The 19737-nt window shown below is 40.3% G+C and overlaps 2 protein-coding genes across 2 annotated transcripts in view; one reads left to right on the plus strand and one right to left on the minus strand.

Moving 5' to 3' along the window:
- The window catches only part of Esf1 (ESF1 nucleolar pre-rRNA processing protein homolog), a 56876-nt gene extending 37586 nt beyond the window's left edge, over positions 1-19290 (minus strand). Inside the window, exons 1-8 of the mRNA XM_051144744.1 lie at positions 19170-19290; positions 16428-17104; positions 12933-13294; positions 8238-8351; positions 7422-7522; positions 5778-5930; positions 4708-4822; positions 2259-2406 (exon numbers count right to left, since the gene is read on the minus strand). Coding sequence (XP_051000701.1) covers positions 2259-2406; positions 4708-4822; positions 5778-5930; positions 7422-7522; positions 8238-8351; positions 12933-13294; positions 16428-17064 — 1630 coding nt within the window. The 5' untranslated portion in view covers positions 17065-17104; positions 19170-19290. The remainder of the gene's footprint in view (positions 1-2258; positions 2407-4707; positions 4823-5777; positions 5931-7421; positions 7523-8237; positions 8352-12932; positions 13295-16427; positions 17105-19169) is intronic.
- Positions 19291-19368: 78 nt separating this feature from the next.
- The window catches only part of Ndufaf5 (NADH:ubiquinone oxidoreductase complex assembly factor 5), a 29883-nt gene continuing 29514 nt past the window's right edge, over positions 19369-19737 (plus strand). The window contains exon 1 of the mRNA XM_051144740.1: positions 19369-19632. Coding sequence (XP_051000697.1) covers positions 19375-19632 — 258 coding nt within the window. The 5' untranslated portion in view covers positions 19369-19374. The remainder of the gene's footprint in view (positions 19633-19737) is intronic.

The following is a 19737-nucleotide window of genomic DNA, read 5'->3' on the forward strand; positions in this document are numbered from 1 at the left end:
TGCGGGCTGGAGAGATGGCTCAGAGGTTAAGACCACTGGCTGTTCTTCCAAAGGTCCTGAGTTCAATTCCCAGGAACCACAAGGTGGCTCACAACCATCTATAATGAGCTCTGGTGCCCTCTTCTGGCAAGCAGAATACTGTGTAAATAATAAGTAAAAAAAATTGTTTTAAAAAGAGGATAATGTACTACTTTAGGTGATATAAAAACAAACCATTCAGAAACTAAGAAAGTGAAAGCTTAATGTTAAAATGTGAGCTCTATGTTAAAAGTAGAAAAGTATTTATGTATTATTTCATATGCTACAAGCTCATAGAAATAATACATCATGTAAAGGGAAAACCCTGAGAAAATTATTAAACTATAAATAAAGATGTTCTTTCTTGCTTATTTAAATTATCTATATCTATGTTTAACATTTTGGCTTTTTCATTTTCTGTCAGCACTGAACTCATAGTTGTTAATATTTGGTAATTCATTTAGATAATTCATTGCAAAGATGTAAAGGCAGATAATATCTACAAAAGCTGAAGGGTTATACCTGTAGCTCAGTTCAATCCCTCGAGCTGCCCAAATAAACAAATGGAAAACTGATTGCACTGACAGTACTTTATTGGGCTGAGGATGGCTCAGTTGGTAGAATGTCTGCCATGCAAACTTAAAGGCCTGAGTTGAATCCCTAACACTTAGGTAAAAGCTAGGCAAGTCTCCAATCCCAGCACTTAAGAAACAGACAAAAACAGATCTTAAGTTCAGTGGCCAGCTAGTTTAACCAATTAGTGAACTTCATGTTCAGTGAGAGAGGAAGAGACCCTGTCTCAAAAAACAATTGAAGATACTTAATAATGACCTCTGGCCTCCACAGCACATGTGCATATAACCACATGTACACATGTATGCAATATAGACACATACACACACACAGATACACACCCACACACCCACACCTCTACCTTACAGTTAGAATGAAGAAAATCTCCAGTCAACCTTCACAAACAGAGTGTTACTATCAGTGTGGATTCAGGGAACTTTGGGAATCCAATTGAGATTCACAAGCAAAAGCAAAATTTTCTGGCATTTTTCAGTCAAACCAACCTCAAGAGAGTTTGGTAGTAGCTCACTCTTACTACAGGTCTCTCTGTCTGTCTGCCTTTCTTTTTCTTTTTTCTTTTTGGTTTTTCGAGATAGGCTTTCTCTGTGTAGCCTTCGCTGTTCTGAATTCCCTTTGTAGACCTGGCTGGTCTTGAACTCAGAGATCACCTGCCTCTGCCTCCGAGTGCTGGGATTACAGGTGTGCACCACCATGCCTACCTAGCTCAGGCATTTCTTCAGTATGTACTTAAAGCCGAAGGAAAGAGATTTAGAAAGAGTGAGCTAGGGAAGTCGGGGAAGTATAAAACAAGGACAAGATAAGACAGTGTTACACCCCAAGCAGTACGCAATAAAGCACAAAAGTTACTTAGGGTTCCTATAGTCTTAGTGGAATCCTTGCCTAGTGCTCACAATGACCAGTTCCCAGCACTGCAAAAAAAATGGGTGTGGTAGTCTATTGGTATAATCAAATCACAGACCTTGGCAGCAGAGGCAGGTGGACCTCTGTGTTCTATGACTTCAAGGTAAGCCTCTCTGCAGAAAAGGACTGTCTTAAAACCACTTAATTACCAATAAAGTTGGGGTGCATAACAGCATTTTACAAGTCTAAAAGGCTAGGCTTTTTGTTGTTGTTGTTGTTTTGAGACAGGGCTTCTCTATGTTATCTTGGTTGTCCTGGACTCACTTTGTAGACCAGGCTGGTCTTGAACTCACATCGATCCGCCTGCCTCTGCCTCCCGAGTGCTGAGACTAAAGGCGTGCGCCACCATGCCCAGCTACAAGGCGAGAGGCATTTTTACTTAGCCAGAGTTTAAGGAAATTTTGTGGCTATAGAAAATTAGACTAGCAAAGTATGTAGAACAGCTTACTTACTGCCATTAGCAGCACCGTCACCACGAGTATTACTGTGTATGTGCTAAAGCATGCGCCAGTGTTAAGAGGACAAGTGTTGGTGAGTCCCTCTCCTTCCATCAGGGGTTCTGGAAATCAACATCAGGTCACCAGGTTTGTACCTCAAGTGCTTTCACCCAATGAGCAGACCGCCAGTCCTTCAAATATACATCTATGCAATTTATGCATGTAATTCTATGCATATGAATATGCTGTGCAGGCAGTTTGGGGATCTTTTTAAGTTTTTAACCACTCAATAAAAGGACTAGCAAGTACCTTGAGACGCTTCTTCCGTCTCCTCTTCATCCTCACTTGAGGAAGCTAAGTAGGCCTGGAAGTCCATGTCTAAAAGCTCTTCCTTTTTAAACTTTCTGTTAAGTGTTGTGATTCTTTCATGATCAGTCTCATCCCAAGTGATCTCCACCTTGAATCCAAAAATGAAAGTAAACCAACACATAACAGCACAAAGGTAAACTCATACTTATTAAAGCACAATGTTAACTTCGATGTGTAGTGTTAAGTTAAAAAGTGTGCTTGGCATTTCCCTAGCACTTGAAGGCAAAGGCTGAGATAGATCTCTGTGAGTTTCAGGGCAGCCTGGTCTATATTGAGAGTTCTAGTCCAGCCAAGGCTACATAGTGAGATCTTGCCTTAAAAAAAAAAAAAAAAAAGTTACAATGCACATAAAAAGCTCACACACGGGCATGTTAAAAATATACAAATGGCATGATTAATAAGTGGTTCCTTATTGTAGACATGTGTTCACCTTTACTCTCCCCATGCTTCTCAGCTATATGAATGATACTGCAATACTGAGGGTGAACAAACAGATTAACTGTGGTGGGAGAAAAATAAGAATATCTGCTAGAAAAGGTTACTACTATTATGAACCAGTGAAAACATGATTTTCATGTGGTGAACTAAAGAGTCATAGACTACATGATATCTGTTAATAAAGCAACATAATCTAAATAGGTGCCATTTTCCTAAAAAGATGAAGAGTCACTGATGGCAAAGATTTTTATGATTAGAAGTACAGCAAAAACTCTCTATGAAGTAAGTTCACTGATAATATGACCGAGGGAGACTGGCTTCCATCCTCTAGTCCAGTGTTCTCAACCTTCCTAATGCTGCGACCCTCTAATACAGTTCCTCATGTTGTGGCAACCTCCAACCTTAAAATTGTTTCTGTTTCAGCTTTGTAACTACAATTTCTTTACTGTATGTCATGTAAACAGTCATGTAAACATCTGTGTTTTCTGACTGTCTCAGGTGACCCCTGTAAAAGGGTCTTTTGGCCTCTAAAGGGGTTGTAACCCATAGGTTGAGAACCGTTGCTCTATTCAGTGCCTGGTAAGAGGGTCCTAGGTGGTTTTATGTTTATAATACAAAGTCCAAGTCCTTGTTTTTTCTGTTTAGTTCAATGTCTCCATATTAAGACAACATAGGTACTAGTTAACCATCAGACCCTTAAAAAAACCCTTGCCACTCTCTTAGAAGTTTTAGCCAGTCACAGGATTCAGAGTTACCCCTACTCTGATTATCAATTCTGTGCTGTTAATGATGGAATGGTTTCTGTAAGTAGAACAGACATTGGTGATAAGACAGGATGCAGGATCTCCTGGCTAAATATGCTGCCTATATTAAGTACTTAACATAACGTGGTTGGATCTTTTAGAATTCACTTACGCCACCACACTCAGCTTTTTAAGCTGCTTCGTATTAATGTGAAAACCAGTCATCCTTATTTATTCTAGTTTTGTTGTTTACAAAACTTTAAAAATCACATCTGCAGAAAAATGAGCTCCTATTTCAAATGGTCAATAGTTTTGTGTAGCTGTCATTTGAGGTAAAGCTACATCCTTCTTTTATTCCCTAGAATCTTAATAGCTAACACACTGACTATTAAAAGAATCTAAGATAGGGCTGGGTGTGGTGACTTACACCTTTAATCCCAGCACTCGGGGAGACAGAGGCAGGTGGATCACTGTGAGTTCAAGGCCAGCCTGGTCTACAAAATCGAGTCTAGGACAGCCAGGACTGTTACAGAGAAAACATGTCTCAAAAATACCTTGGAAAAAAAAAAGTGTCTAAGACAGAACCAGGCACTCCACATGCGCTAGACAAGTGTTCTACATTGAAATACATCCCTAGGCCCAAGGAATCTAGTTAGCCCTATGTGGGTAAAACAACAGAGGAAAGAAAACTAAGCCAAACCAAGACTAAGGCTTAAAGATAAGAAGACATTCTGAAAAATACGGGCAAACAGTATAGTATCCAATGTACAAACACTCACAATATTACCTAATTCTAAAGTTGCTAAAAGCAAGAGTTTAACTACACATTTAATTTTTCTTTTTTTAATACAGGGTCTCATGTATCCCAAGCTGTTGACTCTTGAGCTCCCGGTACCCCTGCTCAACTTCCCAAGCACTGGGAGGATTACAGGCACGTGTTGGGCCCATCTATACATTAAAAAAAAAAAAAACAGATTTATTTATTATATATACAGTGCTCAGCCTGCATGTATATCTGTAGGCCAGAAGAGGGCATTAGATCACTTTATAGATGGTTGTGAGCCACCATGTGGGTGCTGGGAATTGAACTCAGGATCTCTGGAAGAGCAGATGGTGCTCTTAACCTCTGAGCCATCTCTCCAGCGCCCCTCCTAGCTACAGAGTTAAGAAATACCGTTGGGAAAAAAAAAAAAAAAAAAAAGAAATACCGTTGAGGTTCCCATTGCAGCAGATGTAAAATACTTTGGTTTATATGCTGTTAGATCAACTTCTGAGGCCACATCCTTGGGCTCATCATCAAAAGTAATGTCATCTGGGATAAACCTAAAAAAACAAGAAAAATTCAAACATAAAAGTAGTGATTACCACGGTTCACATTTTCTACTAATTAGCTATAGTTTATAAAAAAGTTTTAAGCTAGAAACTACGTTGGCATAGTATCTCTGAAATTTATAAAGTATAAATCTGAACTTTCACTAAATCAGAGAGAATTCTATATAGAGAGACTTTGCACTAGGAACTAGTAACATAAGCCAGCTTCCAAAAACCCAGATGCAATAACATAGCCCCCGGCTCACTGTAGAGACCTAAAATCAAACAGAATTAATAAGGGGTAAGTAGTCTCACTACAGAGTACCACAAACATAAATCTCACTGAAAATAAAGAAAAGTTTAAAGCTGATTAAGAATAATCTTAGCTAGCCGGGTGTAGTGGCGCACGCCTTTAATCCCAGCACTCGGGAGGCAGAGGCAGGCAGATTGCTGAGTCTGAGGCCAGCCTGGTCTACAAAACAAGACTAGGACAGCCAAGGCTACACAAAGAAACCCTGTGCTGAAAAGCCAAAAAAAGAAAAAAGCTATAATTTGCATAGGAGATTATTTCCACACATGCATAAAATGCATCTACTATATATTTATCAAGAATTATTGGGTGGTGGTGGAGGAGAGACGCCTTAGCAGTTAGAGTACCCGCTGGCTCATGCAGAGGACTCAGGGTTGATTCCTAGCACCTAGCTGGCAGCTCAGAATCATCTGCAACTACAATTCCACAGGATCTCACCCGATAAAATAAAAATAAATAAATCTTATAAAAAGTTCTTAAAAGAATGATTTTAAGGTCATAAATAATGAAAATGGCTCAAATTATTTTTAATCAATTATTATTAGCTTTTCTTATTAATTTTCTAGAATACAAGAGAGTACTGCTTATCCAAATATTTTACTGTTTATGAGCTTGCTATATTGTAAAATTCAGTTGCTCTGACATAAACTGAATTACCTTAGGTCTATGAAAGAACAACTGCTTTCAAACTCCAGGCCATCACAATCTTCATAAATCTTACTTGCTGTTTCAGGAGAATCGCAATCCACTACTGCATAATAGTATTTCAGTCGTTTGAACTGGTAGTTTCTTAGCTTCTCTCTAGAGGCCCTAATGGGGAAAAAAAAAATCAAATCAAACACACACACACACACACACACACACACACACACACACACACACACACACACAGAAGACTGGCTCCAACCCCTAGAATGGCAACAACAATGAAACAACTGATTCAATAAAATTATAAGCTGGCTTTGCTCCAAGTTATCTTTCCTTACTGATTTTAACTCGATAAACACTGAATACTTAAGCTCAGTTTACCATTCTGAAAAGCTGTAGCTTTTTTGTTGAGACAGGGCTTATCTATATAACTGCCCTGGCTGCCCTGGCTGTCCTGACCAGGCCGGCCTTGAACTCTTGAGATCTGCCTGCCTCTGCTTCCCAAATGTTGGGATTAAAGGCATGTGCCACCACACCAGGCTAAGGCGTAGATTTGGGATTTAGTGGCAAGTGAAGAGAATGTGCAGATTGCATGTACTTATCTATAATCATAACTTTTCTCGTTTACCATTTTTTTTTTTTTTTTGTATTTTGCTACCACGTATAAATATCCCAGGTAAAATTTCCAGATAAGACATTGTATTTAAAACATGCCTGGCTCCGTGGTTAAGAGCACATATTGCTCTTGTAGAAGACCCATGCTTGGTTCCCAGGGCCCAGACTGAATGACTCACAATCACAGGTAACTCCAGAGGATCAACCCCTCTGGCCTCAAAAGACACCTGTGCTTATGTGTTTAAATACACATGCAGACATACACACAGAACTAATTAAAATTAATAAATACAAATCTTTAAATATACCTGTGAGACGTTAGCTCTAATGCCTCATCTTGAAAAATGTTTGTTCCAGAAATGAACAATTTTTGTATCTATGTATATGTGGTGTGTGTGTGTATGTGTAGGCATACATGTGCCATGGTGTATATGTCAGAAAACAACTTTTTCTAGAGTTAGTTTCCTCTTTCTACTATGTGAGTTCTGGGGACTGAATTCAGGTCCTCTGGTTGTCAAACTAGATGACAAGTACCTTCACCCATGACGGCACCTTGCTGGCCCAGGATTTGAACTTTATAAGCTTAATTCACTTAACTGTAGTCTGTTCCTTAAAGGTCTTTCTCTGCTACTTTTTTTACCATCACATAATCACCATTTTTTATAAAGTGCACAGATAGCTCCACCTAGTGGTTTAAAACTACTTAGAACTTAAAACTACTAGAACATAAAATCATTCCTTTATTTTTCTATTTAACACTCAATTAAGAAAAAAAAATATAATATGAAGATAAAAACAATATAAATTTATAGCAATGAAGACAATCATGAACTGTTTTCATAAAATACCGCAATCATTATTTCTAAGCATACACACAAGATGATGGCACAATGTGCTCCCAACTATAATCACTTCTCAAGCTGTTCAAATCCTAAGTGTTAGTGCAGAGCAAACTTCAGTCCTATTAAAGTAACAGAATTCTGAATTAAGGACATGACTTTACTAGGCTTGGTTTTACATTCTGGAGTGACTCAGTACCAGTCCTTTTCAGGGGCGTCCTCAGGGATACTCAGTAACTCCACTGGTCCTTGCACTTGCTCTTCCTTCATCCTCTCCTTTCCAAACTCCGAAGGATATATCTGAACACAAAAAATAAAACTGATATAATTCATATTCTTTTTCATATAAAATGCAGACCTTTCAAAACCAAGACATCAAGAGTCACAACTCAGCTCAATAAAACGACTCATTTCAAACTCACTTCAGGAAAGCAAAACTAATTTCTAACTACATGAAGATAAAGTATTCTGAAGAATGTCCTTGGAAATAAGTAAATTAGGCCAGAGTATAATAGATGGGGATGGGGACAAAAACAGAGCATCATCAACAGCAACCTGTACTCTGTGCCCAGAATCCACGGCAGAAGAAAATAATCTACTCTCAAACAGCATTCTCTTACTTCCATGCACACCTGTGCATACCCACAAAACTAAAATATAAAAAAAAACTTCTTTTCTCTTTTAAATACCTGTTACATTAGTTTCACATTCAATTGTGTTGGATAATTTCTAGATTAAGGAAATATTTTTTTCCAAAAAAAAAAAATTAAGGTCAGTTTTTTCCCCCTCTTGGTTTTTTGAGACAGGGTTTCTCTGTGTAGCCTTGGCTGTCCTGGACTCCCCTTGTAGACCAGGCTGGCCTCGAACTCACAGAGATCCACCTGCCTCTGCCTCCCAAGTGCTGGGATTAAAGGCTTAAAGGTATGCACCACCATGCCTGGCAAGGTCAGTTTAATTAGAAATAAAAACAGATTTAAGTAAAAAAATATTTAATTTAAATAAAATCAATTCTCACCTTTACAGAAAATACGACTCCTCCCTTGGGCTTAAATGAGTTGAACAGAGCCAGCAAATCTTTTGCCTTTAATCTATCCCAGTCCATGTTGCAAACGGCTAGTCGGCGTGTAATCTGAGAAAGTGAAAGTATTAAAGATGGAAGATTCTATATCTCTGCACATGCTCCCCGCCGGCCCCTCTCGGCAGGGTCTCACTATGTAGCTCTAGGGCGTCCTGGAAGTCACTATGTACATCACCTGCTTCTGCTTCCCAAGTGCTGAGATCTGTATCGTTTTCCTTTTTTCTCTTTCTTTTTTCTTTTTCAAGACAGGGTTTCTCTCTGTAACAAGAGCCCTGGCTGTCCTGGACTCACTTTGTAGACTAGGCTGGCCTTCAACTCACAGAGATCTACCTGCCTCTGCCTCCCAAGCGTTGAGACTAAAGGTGTGCACCACCATGCCAGCTGATCTGTATCATTTTCAGTGCTTGAAAAACAAAGATAAACAATGTAGTATCTTCTCTATCCAGTTCTAAAATCTTCTATGTTATTCAACCAATTTAACATGCAAAGAAAGCTTCATGTGAGACAAACAATAGTAAGACCACAACAGATAAGCACTAATTCCAAACTGGTTTTTGAAGATTGATCTATCTATCTATCTATCTATCTATCTATCTATCTATCTATCTATCATGTATAGTGTCCTGCTTACATGTACACTTGCACATCAGAAGAGGGCATCAGATCTCATTATAGATGGTTGTGGGCCATTATGTGGTTGCTGGGAATTTAACTCAGGACTTTTTTATTTGTTTCTTTGTATGTATGTATGTATGTATGTATGTATGTATGTATGTATTAACTCAGGACCTTTGAAGGAGCAGACAGTGGTTTTAACCTCTGAGCCATCTCTCCAGCCCCCGTGTTTGAAGTTCTTGAACTAGGGCGGGACCACAAATTGATGTTTTAACAGTTTTAAAGGTAGTCTACCAGTGTGGAATGGAAATAGGTTACCTCAGAGCATTTCCTTACTGTGCAATAAGACCATAAAGACAAGCTGGGCAAGGTGGCATATGTCTGTAATCCCAGCACTCAGGGAGGTTGAGGCAGGCAGATCTCTGTGAGTTTGAGGCTAGCCTGTTCTACAGAGCAAGTATCAGGACAGCCAGGGCTACACAAAAAAACTCAGTCTCGAAAAACCAACACCAAAACCAACCAACTGCCACCCCCCCATACACCATAAATACAAACTCCCAGCAAAAGCAAGTTTAAACACTTTCATGCATTTTAAATTACTTATGTAAAAGTAATTGCTGAACACAATGGCACACACGTGAAATCCCAGCAGTACAGAAGAAGACGCAGGAGGATTATAGCAAGTTCAAGACCAGTTAAGTCTTCATACAAAGGTTCTGTCTGTCTCAAAAGGCCTTGGCAAAGATCAACATAAACTCATGATAAAAATTCCTAAAGAAACTAAGAATAGAAGGGACAATTCTCAGCATAATAAAGTCCATATATAACAAATGTGCATCCAACATTATACTAAATGGGGAAAAATTAAATGCATTTCCTCTAAAATGAGGAAGGAGACAATGGCGTCCAGTTTTTCTAATCTGACTGACAGCACTTAAGGCAGTGGTTCTCAACTTGTGGGTCATGAGCCCTTCAGGGTCAAATGATCTTTTCACAGGGTCATTCACAGATAACTGCATATCCGATATTGACATAACTCCTAACAGTAGTGAAATTATAGTTATGTATGTAGTAGCAATGAAATAATGTCATGGTTGGGGGTCACCATAACATGAGGAACTGTAATAAAGGGCCACAGCATTAGGAAGCTGAGAACCAGTGACTCATGGGGTACATATAGGACCCGGGCAGTGGTGGCGCACGTCTTTAATCCCAGCACTTGGGAGGCTGAGGCAGGCAGGTCACTGTGAGTTCCAGGCCAGCCTGGTCTACAAAGTGAGTCCAGGACAGTCAAGGCTACACAGAGTACATACAGGAAAGGAGGAAGCCAAACTATTCCATTTCCAACAACATGATCATATACTTACATGTTTTTAAAGGCCTTATTACCTGGAAACTCTTAGACCTTCTACCCTGTCTCCTAAATTGTTCTCCAAGCCTTGGAGAAGGAGGATATGTGCAAGTGTGAGTGTGTGAGATGTGTTCTCTGTATGTGAGCAGTCCAGTCACTTATTCTCAACATTTGACAGCTGAGTCTTTGTAATTGCTGCTGCTCATTGTAAAAAGAAGTTTCTCTGACAAAGCTGACAGCAGCACTAATTTATGGGAACAAACTTAACTACCTGGAGGCAACTCAGCAAGCACATCCTGTATGTCCATTTAGCATATCCGCTTCCTGATTAGGACCCATGACCCAAGAGGAAGCAGACCAGTGGAGGGGGAAGAGGATAACGGCAGGGATGAAAGGGACCAAAATAACATCACACACATGTAATGAACATGTCATAACAAACCCATCTTTATGTATAATTAATATATACTCACTAAAAACATCAAACAAACAAACAACAAAAAAAAGCAACCTACTCAGATGACTGGAATGTCATAAACACTTCATAATGTTTTCTGTATAAGTCTGAGTCCTGAGTTCAGATCCTAGCACCCAAATAAAAATTTAAAAAGTTGAACATGCCTGCAATGCCAGTGTTTGGGAGACAGGGACAGAAGTATCCCTCAGGCTTGCTGGCCAGTCTGTTTAGCTGAATCAGTGAACTCCAGCTTCAATGAGACCCCCCATTTTTAAAAATTTTATTTATTTTATGTATATAAGTACTCTATCTGCATGTACATCTGCAGGCCAGAAGAGGGCATTAGATTTCAGTATAGATGGTTGTGAGCCACCATGTGGTTGCTGGGAATTGAACTCAGGACCTCTGGAAGAACAGACAGTGCTCCTAACCGTTGAGCCATCTCTCCAGCCCAAGAGACCCTGTCTTAACAAATAAGGCAGAGAACAATTAAGGAAAAAACTTGATATCTGCCTATGGCCTACACACATGCATGCACATACACACACACGTGTATGCACACAATTCAAGCATGCACACATGCATATATATATTCATATGTGCACACACCTACACATATCACAAATATAAGCAAAAAAGGGAAAAATAAGAATGAAAATATGACCTTTGCTGAAAAACAGAATGGCATTAGAAATTGTGTTAAATGAGATATGCCCGTCTCAAAAGAAAAATATTTTATGCTTACTTTTTTGCTGGGTTTTAATACTAAAAATTTTTTGGTATCTATATGTACTTGTAAATTAACATAAAATTAATTCACAGAGGTTGACACTGATGTAATCACTCTACATATTATGATTATTTTTTTTAAACACAGAGTTTCTCACTATGTAGACCAGGCTGGCCTTGAACTCATAGAGATTCACTTGCCTCTGCCTCCCAAGTGTTGGGATATAAGTGTGCACTACTGCACCTGGCTCCATATTGCTGTTTTTGTTTTTTGAGACAAGGTTTCTCTGTGTAGCCCTGGCTGACCTGGACTTGCTTTATAGTGCTAGGATTAAAGGCGTGCATCATCATGCCCAGCTCACATTTTTTTTTTTTTTTAAAGAGACAAGGTCTCTCACTAAATCTGGAGCTCATTGTTTGGTTAGACTGGCTGGCCAATGAGCCTTAAGGATTCTATTATTTTTGTCTGACTGAAACTCAGGTCCTTATGTTTGCACAGAAAGCAGTTTAAGGACTAAATTATCTCCCCAGCCTGCTAAACCCAGATATAAATTTGTGTATATACACCATGAAATTAGGAAGGGTCCTAGAGAGTAGAAGAAGAGATCTTAAGGGAGAGGGGGAAAAGAGAATGAGGAACGCATGTGATATAAAAGCAGAAGGGGTGAGGAAAGGGTTGAGCAAGAGCAAAGCAGGAAAGACAGGAAGATGGGAAGGGCAGAAAGGAAGAAGGATGAGTAGGAGCAAAGCATATTGGCATGCAAGTGTGAAAATGCTGCAGCAAAACACACTGCATGTTATCTTTAAAAATTAATTAAAAAACAGAATTAAAAAAGAGACACCCTTCTTCCCGTTCCTCCCCCCACCAAAAATAGAAAGGAAAGGAAAAGAACATCTTCCCATTTTATGTGCTTGGACACACAGCTCCCGGACATGCACTAGCTCCATCTCAAGGCACTTCATGTTTCCAGTGCTGGGACTGGACCTAGAGGTGTGCACGTGCTCGGTACTGCTGGACACCGAGCCTATCTCCAGTCCTCGAGCGTCTGCCAGGGTCTGCTGATGTGGCTCACTGGCAGAGATCTTTCCTGGCAGGCAGGAGGCCCTGGGTTCAATCAACAACAAACAAGCCCCACAAACATTTTACCAATAAAGCTTTTCTCAATTTATTTTTAATGTTTTCTTTCTGTCTAGTTTTCTTTTCTGAGACAGGATTTTACTGGACAGATTTATCATTCAAGCCAGCTTAGAACTCACTATGCATTCCAGGCTGCCCTTAAACTTACAGCAATCTTCCTGTTTCCTAAGTGATGCCATGGTGTGCACCACTACACCTCACTTTAGCCTATCTATGTTAGCCAAGAATCCTACCAATGAGTTAGCCATCAGTTCCTTCCTACTTTATTTAGTGACATCAACCCTACCACCCACAAAAGCTAACTGAACTGTTATTCATAAACAGTCTTATTGTGAATGTTACCTCGTCAGCACGAGGAGCATCTTTATCTAATTCTCTCCAAGCATGCTCAAGACCAGGTTCTTCTGGAAATAAATACACTGAATCATCTTCGTCTTCAGAACTAGTTTCTATATTTCCTTTACCCCTTGCAAGATCAGGACCACTGTCACTTTCATCCTCCTCCTCCTCACTATCTTCTTCTTCTTCTGCTTCTTCCTCATCTTCATTTTCATCATCACCAGCTGAAGTTCTATCATCACTTGTGATTTCATCTTCAGATTCTTCCTCACTTCCTATTTCACTGGCACTGTCTGAATCTTCCTCCAGGGCATCTCCGTCAACCATTTCACCGTCATTGTCTTTTGCCACTATGACTGAAACCACTACAGAATATTGTGGAGGGAGAAAGGAAACATACATTCTGAATTAAATTAAATCCAAATTACTGACATTAAATCCAGTAAAAATATATTTTTTACAAAACAGAGAAAAGGAATATAAGCTCAGTAAAATTCATGCTATAACAAGTTACTTAAGAGAAAAAAGTTATCAATAATTTCAATTAATTTCCAGTTGAATGAATAGGCAGCAAACAATCAAGTCAATATGCATATAATGACACTACTCTAAAGGCGTTGTTTCCAAGAGTGTGGTCACTCATCAGCTGACTAAAGGATGAAGTTAAGTAATCAAAGTGAGATAACTCATGAAGGTGATTTGTTCCAAGCAGTAGGAAAGGCATCTGTAAAGATGTGTCAATAAAAAAGAGCAGCAAGCATGTGTGGGTGGTAGTCAGTAAGGAGGCAAGTTCCAAATAGATGCCAGAAGTTAACAACAAAGTATGATGGACGGTATGGCTTTGCCGCAGCTCTATTTCCAAAAGGAGGACACTATTAGATTCTCATATTGAGGATGTCATCTCAATTCACCACAGAAAACTGAAGGGCAGCATAGGCATGGATAATAAAAACAGAGGGATGGTACAGTATTCTAGACACAATAGTATAGGTAGATGGCAGTAGACATGCAGCCAAATGAAAAGCTTTGGTAAAACCAGATAGCACAGTGACACGGCCATCTGATATGGGGACCAGCGATTTTAGAAGTGTCAGTGAGACCCAGCTTCCTGACTTACAGACACAGCTAGCTGGCTAGACAGGTAAACATGCACCACTGGGAGAGAACTGATTTGATGAAGAGACTTTATTGAGGAAGAGTTCTGGATATCTGAATAAAGTGTCTTCAGGGTTAATAGCACTGGGTTTGATCCTTAGAACCACAAAACAAAGTGTCTTTGAGCCTATTACTGTAAGAGATATGCTCAGTAAAGTGTGGGCTGGAGATAAAATTTATAACTCAACCAGACAAAACTGACAAAGAAGTTATATTATGACGTCACCAAATAGAAACAGTATCAAATTTTTATGCTGTTGTATTTTATAAATGTTAGTTAACTACATACCAAGATTTTTGTTTGTTTGTTTGTTTTTGAGACAGGGTTTCTCTGTGTAGCCTTGGCTGTCCTAGACTCACTTTGTAGAACAGGCTGGGCTCGAACTCGCAGTGATCCACCCGCCTGCCTCTGCCTTCCAGGGATTAAAGGCGTGCATCACCACGCCCAGTCTAAGATGTTTTGTTTAAATAGGATTTCATTTTTCCTTCACAACTCTGAAAGTGCTTGTATTCTACTTCTAAATGCAATCACCTCTGCGTGTGAGGATGTCTTATACACGATTCACTATGTTTAACCTGGTGTTCCTGTTTCAGCTTTCTCAAGAGACTATAAGTTCGGAGAATAAAAAGTAAAATTTAAAACTTAAGATGAAGAACATAATTTGTTTTTATTTTAACCCTGTTTGTAATAATATTTATTCATTAATCCAATACTTATGGCCTACAATGTATAAAACATTGGACTAGGGGAAAGTAAGAGAGAATTTATAAGATTTCATGCCTTTGGTGAGCTCATTAAAGAATCTGTGATTTAGTGTACCATACTGAGGCTGGCAAGATGGCTCAGTGGTTATGACCATCTGCTGCTCTTGCAGAGGCTTTGACTCTCAACATTCACACAGTGGTTTATAACCACCTCTAACTCCTGTCCCAGGGCATCCAGGGCCTTCTTCTTTTACTATATAGTCCCCACCCTCTACCCCCACACGGCTTTTCCGTGTACAGGATTCACTCTGTAGACAAGGCTGGCCTCGAACTCACAGAGATGCACATGCCTCTGCCTCCAGAGTGCTGGCATTAAGGTGTGTGCCACCATGCCTGGCTTTTAATGTCTCATGTAGACCACACTGTCCTTGAGATCACTCTGTAGCCGAGGATGACCTGCAACTCCTGATCCTTGTGACCCACCTTGCAAGTACTGTGGGCTTACAGATACTTGTCAGAACTCCAGGATGCAGGGAGGTGCTTACAGTAAGACGGCCTTGCAGAGAGTATTCGGCTAACCTCTTCAAGACTCTACTGTCCAGCAGAGTGGTACTACTGATTTTTCTAAACACATCCAATCCTAAATTTACTCAAAAAGTTATTTGGTCTTCAAACTTAATCCTCCCTCCACTTCTAATCCCAACACAAATAATTCATCTCTTACGAGTTTTTCTCTGATTACATTTTGACTGACTACTTCTGAATATTTTCAACCTCATTTATGGCCTTTTCTGTTATAACATTTTGTATTCCAAGTTTGACTTTTTCTACCTTATATCTATGCCATCCAATATGGTAGTTAACAGTTAAAGAGACAATTTAGCACTTGAAATATGACTCTTTCAACTTGAGATTAATATAAATAAAACAGAATGTAAAAGTATAAATTTGTTATCATTAATTTCATAGAGATGAAAGTTGGATACACTGGAGATAAATACTTCATCTGCTTAATTTTATTTTCTAATGCCACTCCTAGGAAATTCATTACTTTGTATTGCTAGTGGACAGGGCCACTAGACCAGGGTCATCACACAAAGCTTAGCAGGTTGTTATCTGACTAAAAGCATCTACAAATGGGCAAAAAGAGCTGAAACCAGATCTAAGCCCATTCCTCCAGTCATGCCCTGTGCACGCATTGTGCTTGCTCAAGGGAAATCATTATGTTGCTTTACTTAAAAGTGCCGTCCTCTCACCAAACCACAGACCCCAGAGTACTTTGCTTGTGTGTTCAGAGGCCATGTGTTTTCTAAGCTGCACGAAGGCATCGTGTAAGCTAGCAATAGCCCTAAGAGGACTACGCCTTACAGTAGCTGTCTTACAGATGAACTAACGAATGTGTACCCAACTCTCCATAACAACATATAGCAGCTCTCAGCATCGCTCACCACAAACCAAAATTGTTCACCCAAGCATTCACGTTTGTCTTCTGGTACCAAAACAGGAAGAAACCATTGCATTATTTTTTCCTTTCATAGCTTTATATTTTAAAATAAACACTTGACCCTTTTCAACACACTATTTTTAAAGATCACGGTAAAGTAGTATAACATAAAGGAATCAGCACTCTCAACTAACCTGATTGCTTGTCTCTCTTTGCCTTAGAACTGGTTCTTGGGGATTCCACGATTTCAGACGTCCTGGGATCTTTGGTCCTTAGCTTTCCTTTGGGTGAAGTGTCCGCACAAAGGTTGGTGATGCTCCTTTTCTTCTTCGTATTTAGCAGGAATTCTTCACTATCCTTCTTGGGATTTACTTCTGAATCTATCTTCTGAGATTTACTCGTCTTTTTCACTTTCTGAATTCTTTCAGAATTATCTAAGTTGTTTTTATTTATAGGATCCTTTTGGTCAGCTTTCTTGGTTTCTTTCTTTTTTTCCTCAGTCAGTGCTTTTGACTTCACTTCTTTTTTGGTCTGGCTTTTTTTCTGCTTTACTTTCTTTTGGTTCAGTTCTTTGTTTTCTTCATCAGAGAGATCAGAATCAGAGTCGGAGAGGTCATAGAAGCGCTTCAGGTCTTCCGTGGTGCTGTGATTGATAGGGCGCCCTCTTTTATCAACAGCATAGTTCAATTTAAACTTCTTGTCATGAAACATGGCGCGAAACCTCTTGTCAATTTTGACTTTTCGGTCCTTTTCTGGCATTTCCCAAAATCTGGGATCCTTTGAAACTCGCCTGAACCGCTGGTCATCCATTACTTCTTGTTTAGATGACATTTTTAAAGTTTAATGAAGAACTATCCAGAGAAACCAAATACTAAACAAAACAAAACAAAAAACCCAACATTACAATGATGAATGGTTAATAATACATCAAAATATATTTTAAAAACACATTTGTTGACTTGCACACATGTATACACACACACACTCTAGATGTACATAAAAATTAAGGCAACTCAAACCTAATTTCAGCTACCCAACCTACTCTGAGTTAAAAAAAAAAAAGCGAAATTTAATCCTTCTACTACAGATCCCTTGAAATAAATGTAAGGCAAGCCAAACAGAATACTATGGCTTTGTGGAGGGCAATGTTTAGTAACTGACTGCACTCAGAATTGCTGTATTTCCAGCTTGTATTAGTCATCAATTAAAAGATTACTCTTGGTGCATGGAGCCATCCACATGTAAAACCAGGATTATGAAGGCGGGGTCATCATTAGCAAGAGTTTGAAGCCAGATCTTATAGAGTTACTTAGGGAACTGGTGATCAATCTGATGAAGGCAGGGTCACCATTATCAAGAGTTTGAGGCCAGATCTTATAGAGTTACTGAGGGAACTGATGGTCAGCCTGGGCTACAAGACAAGAAAGACCAGTGCTGGGGAGAAGGCCCATTAGTATGATATGTATCTGTGTCTCTAGAACACACATAAAACCCTGCATGCCTGTAATCCCAGTGCTGGGCAGATGGGGCATGCAGACAGGAGGATCCTTGGTCATGCAACTTAGCTTACTTGAGTTGCTTCACGTTCCAGTGAGAGATCATGTCTCAAAAAATAAGGTGGAGAGACCAACTGAGGGCCCCGTATGTAAGGACCTTCTCTCAAACACATGTGCACACAAGTTCATGGGCATGTGAGCGGGTGTGAACAACTGCATATACAACACACACACACACACACACACACACACACACACACACACACACCACACACGAAGAAAAACAAAAGATTTGGAAATCTCAGTGGGTCTCATTTGTTTTTCAAAGTTTTGTTCCGTTCTCTTTGTTAATCTTTACTTCATACTTGCAACAGCTTTTAGCTCTACAAAGCTGTCTTTTAACTAATGGGGGAGGGGGCGTTTAAGCCTGATTTACCTCAGCGTTCTTTCTGTAAATCCTACCATCTCTCAAGACCCAAACTGGAGTCTCACTACAGTTAACAAATGTCACTTCCATATACATACCTATATATATGTATATATATATATATATACACACACATATATTTTTTATGTGTAAGAGTGTTATGTCTACATACTACCTCTGCGCCTGTTACCCATGGAGATCTGAAGAGGGTTTCCAATCCCTTGGAACTGGTTTTACAGACTGGACCATAGTCAACCATCATGTGTGTGTTGGGAATTGAACCCAGGTCTTAGCCACTGCGCCATCTATCCAGTCCCAAATATCATTTTCTTATAACATTTTATTCTCGAAGTGACTAAGGTCTATACAGGCTGATCCGCTATAAAGACACGAAAACGCACAGTAAAGATTGTACAAATGCATATTTTTCCCTTGTAGACAATCTCTGATGGTTTCGCTTCTCCAGATTTCAACTTTGCAAAAAGTCAGACGTCTCTGTAAGAATAAAAGTTGACCGTATCACGTCCCTCACTTCTGCGACAGCACGTCATTACAACATAGCCTCGAATTGCCATACTTGAGTCTCCGTCTCAATACTGGGATTACTGATGGGCGCCACCAGCACACAAGCCAGTGCTGCTGATTTCAAACCCCTTTACATTCTAGCAAGAGAAACGTAAACCTTCTCATGGATGCGCACATACATTTCAGATCTATTACACCACTCAACTGTTGAACAACTTTAGGATACAGGTATCACCGCACCCAACTGTCACAGGAAGTGCTTGTCAGTGTTGGGGAATGAAGCCCTCGGCAAACAAGGGACGTTCACAGGAGCGAAAGCAACTCTTCATCCCTACAGTCCACCCATCCTCTGGCCTGGGAGCGCCACGATCTTCCCACCTCACCAACTTTTGGGGGCAGGCACTCGGCTGAAATCTCTCAAAGCAGCAGCCCTGAAGAGAACAGTGTGGCCAGAAAGGGGCTGAGTAATAGGCGCACTATTCACAAACCTCAAAAGCCGCCGACGGAGAACAAGACACTTTTCCCTTCTCTTTTCCGATCCCGGTCTGAGTTCACATGGAGCGTACACCCACAATCCTTTGCGTGACGCTCGACCACAACGGCACGCGAACTAGGCCAAAATACTTCCACCTTCCGTCTTGGAACAATTTTGTCTCACTGTGTTAGCCGTAGTCTCTCGGGCGCATGCGCACAATGAAACTATGCCCTGCTGTGGCGCCGGGACGGAAGATGCTGCGACAGGTCGTGCTTTGGCGTCAATGCCCGCGGCTTGTGGGGCCGGCGGTCGCAGCAGGGAGCGGTGGTTGCCGAAAGGTCGCTTCCGGTGTGCCTCCGCCCGGCAGCACCTCGCCCAGAGCCCTAAACATCTTCGACAGGGAATTGAAGAGGAAGCAGAAGAACTGGGCAGCCCGGCAACCCGAGCCCATGAAATTTGACTACTTGAAAGAGGAGGTGAGACTGCGGGATCGCGACGGAGGGCGGACAGACCCACCCGGCCGTGTGACCTTGAGAAGAAGCTTCACCTTTCTGGGCCTTTACGATTATCCTGGAAGGACG

Source organism: Acomys russatus, chromosome 4 (assembly GCF_903995435.1).
Source record: "Acomys russatus chromosome 4, mAcoRus1.1, whole genome shotgun sequence".
In the NCBI taxonomy this organism is placed as follows: Eukaryota; Metazoa; Chordata; class Mammalia; order Rodentia; family Muridae; genus Acomys; species Acomys russatus.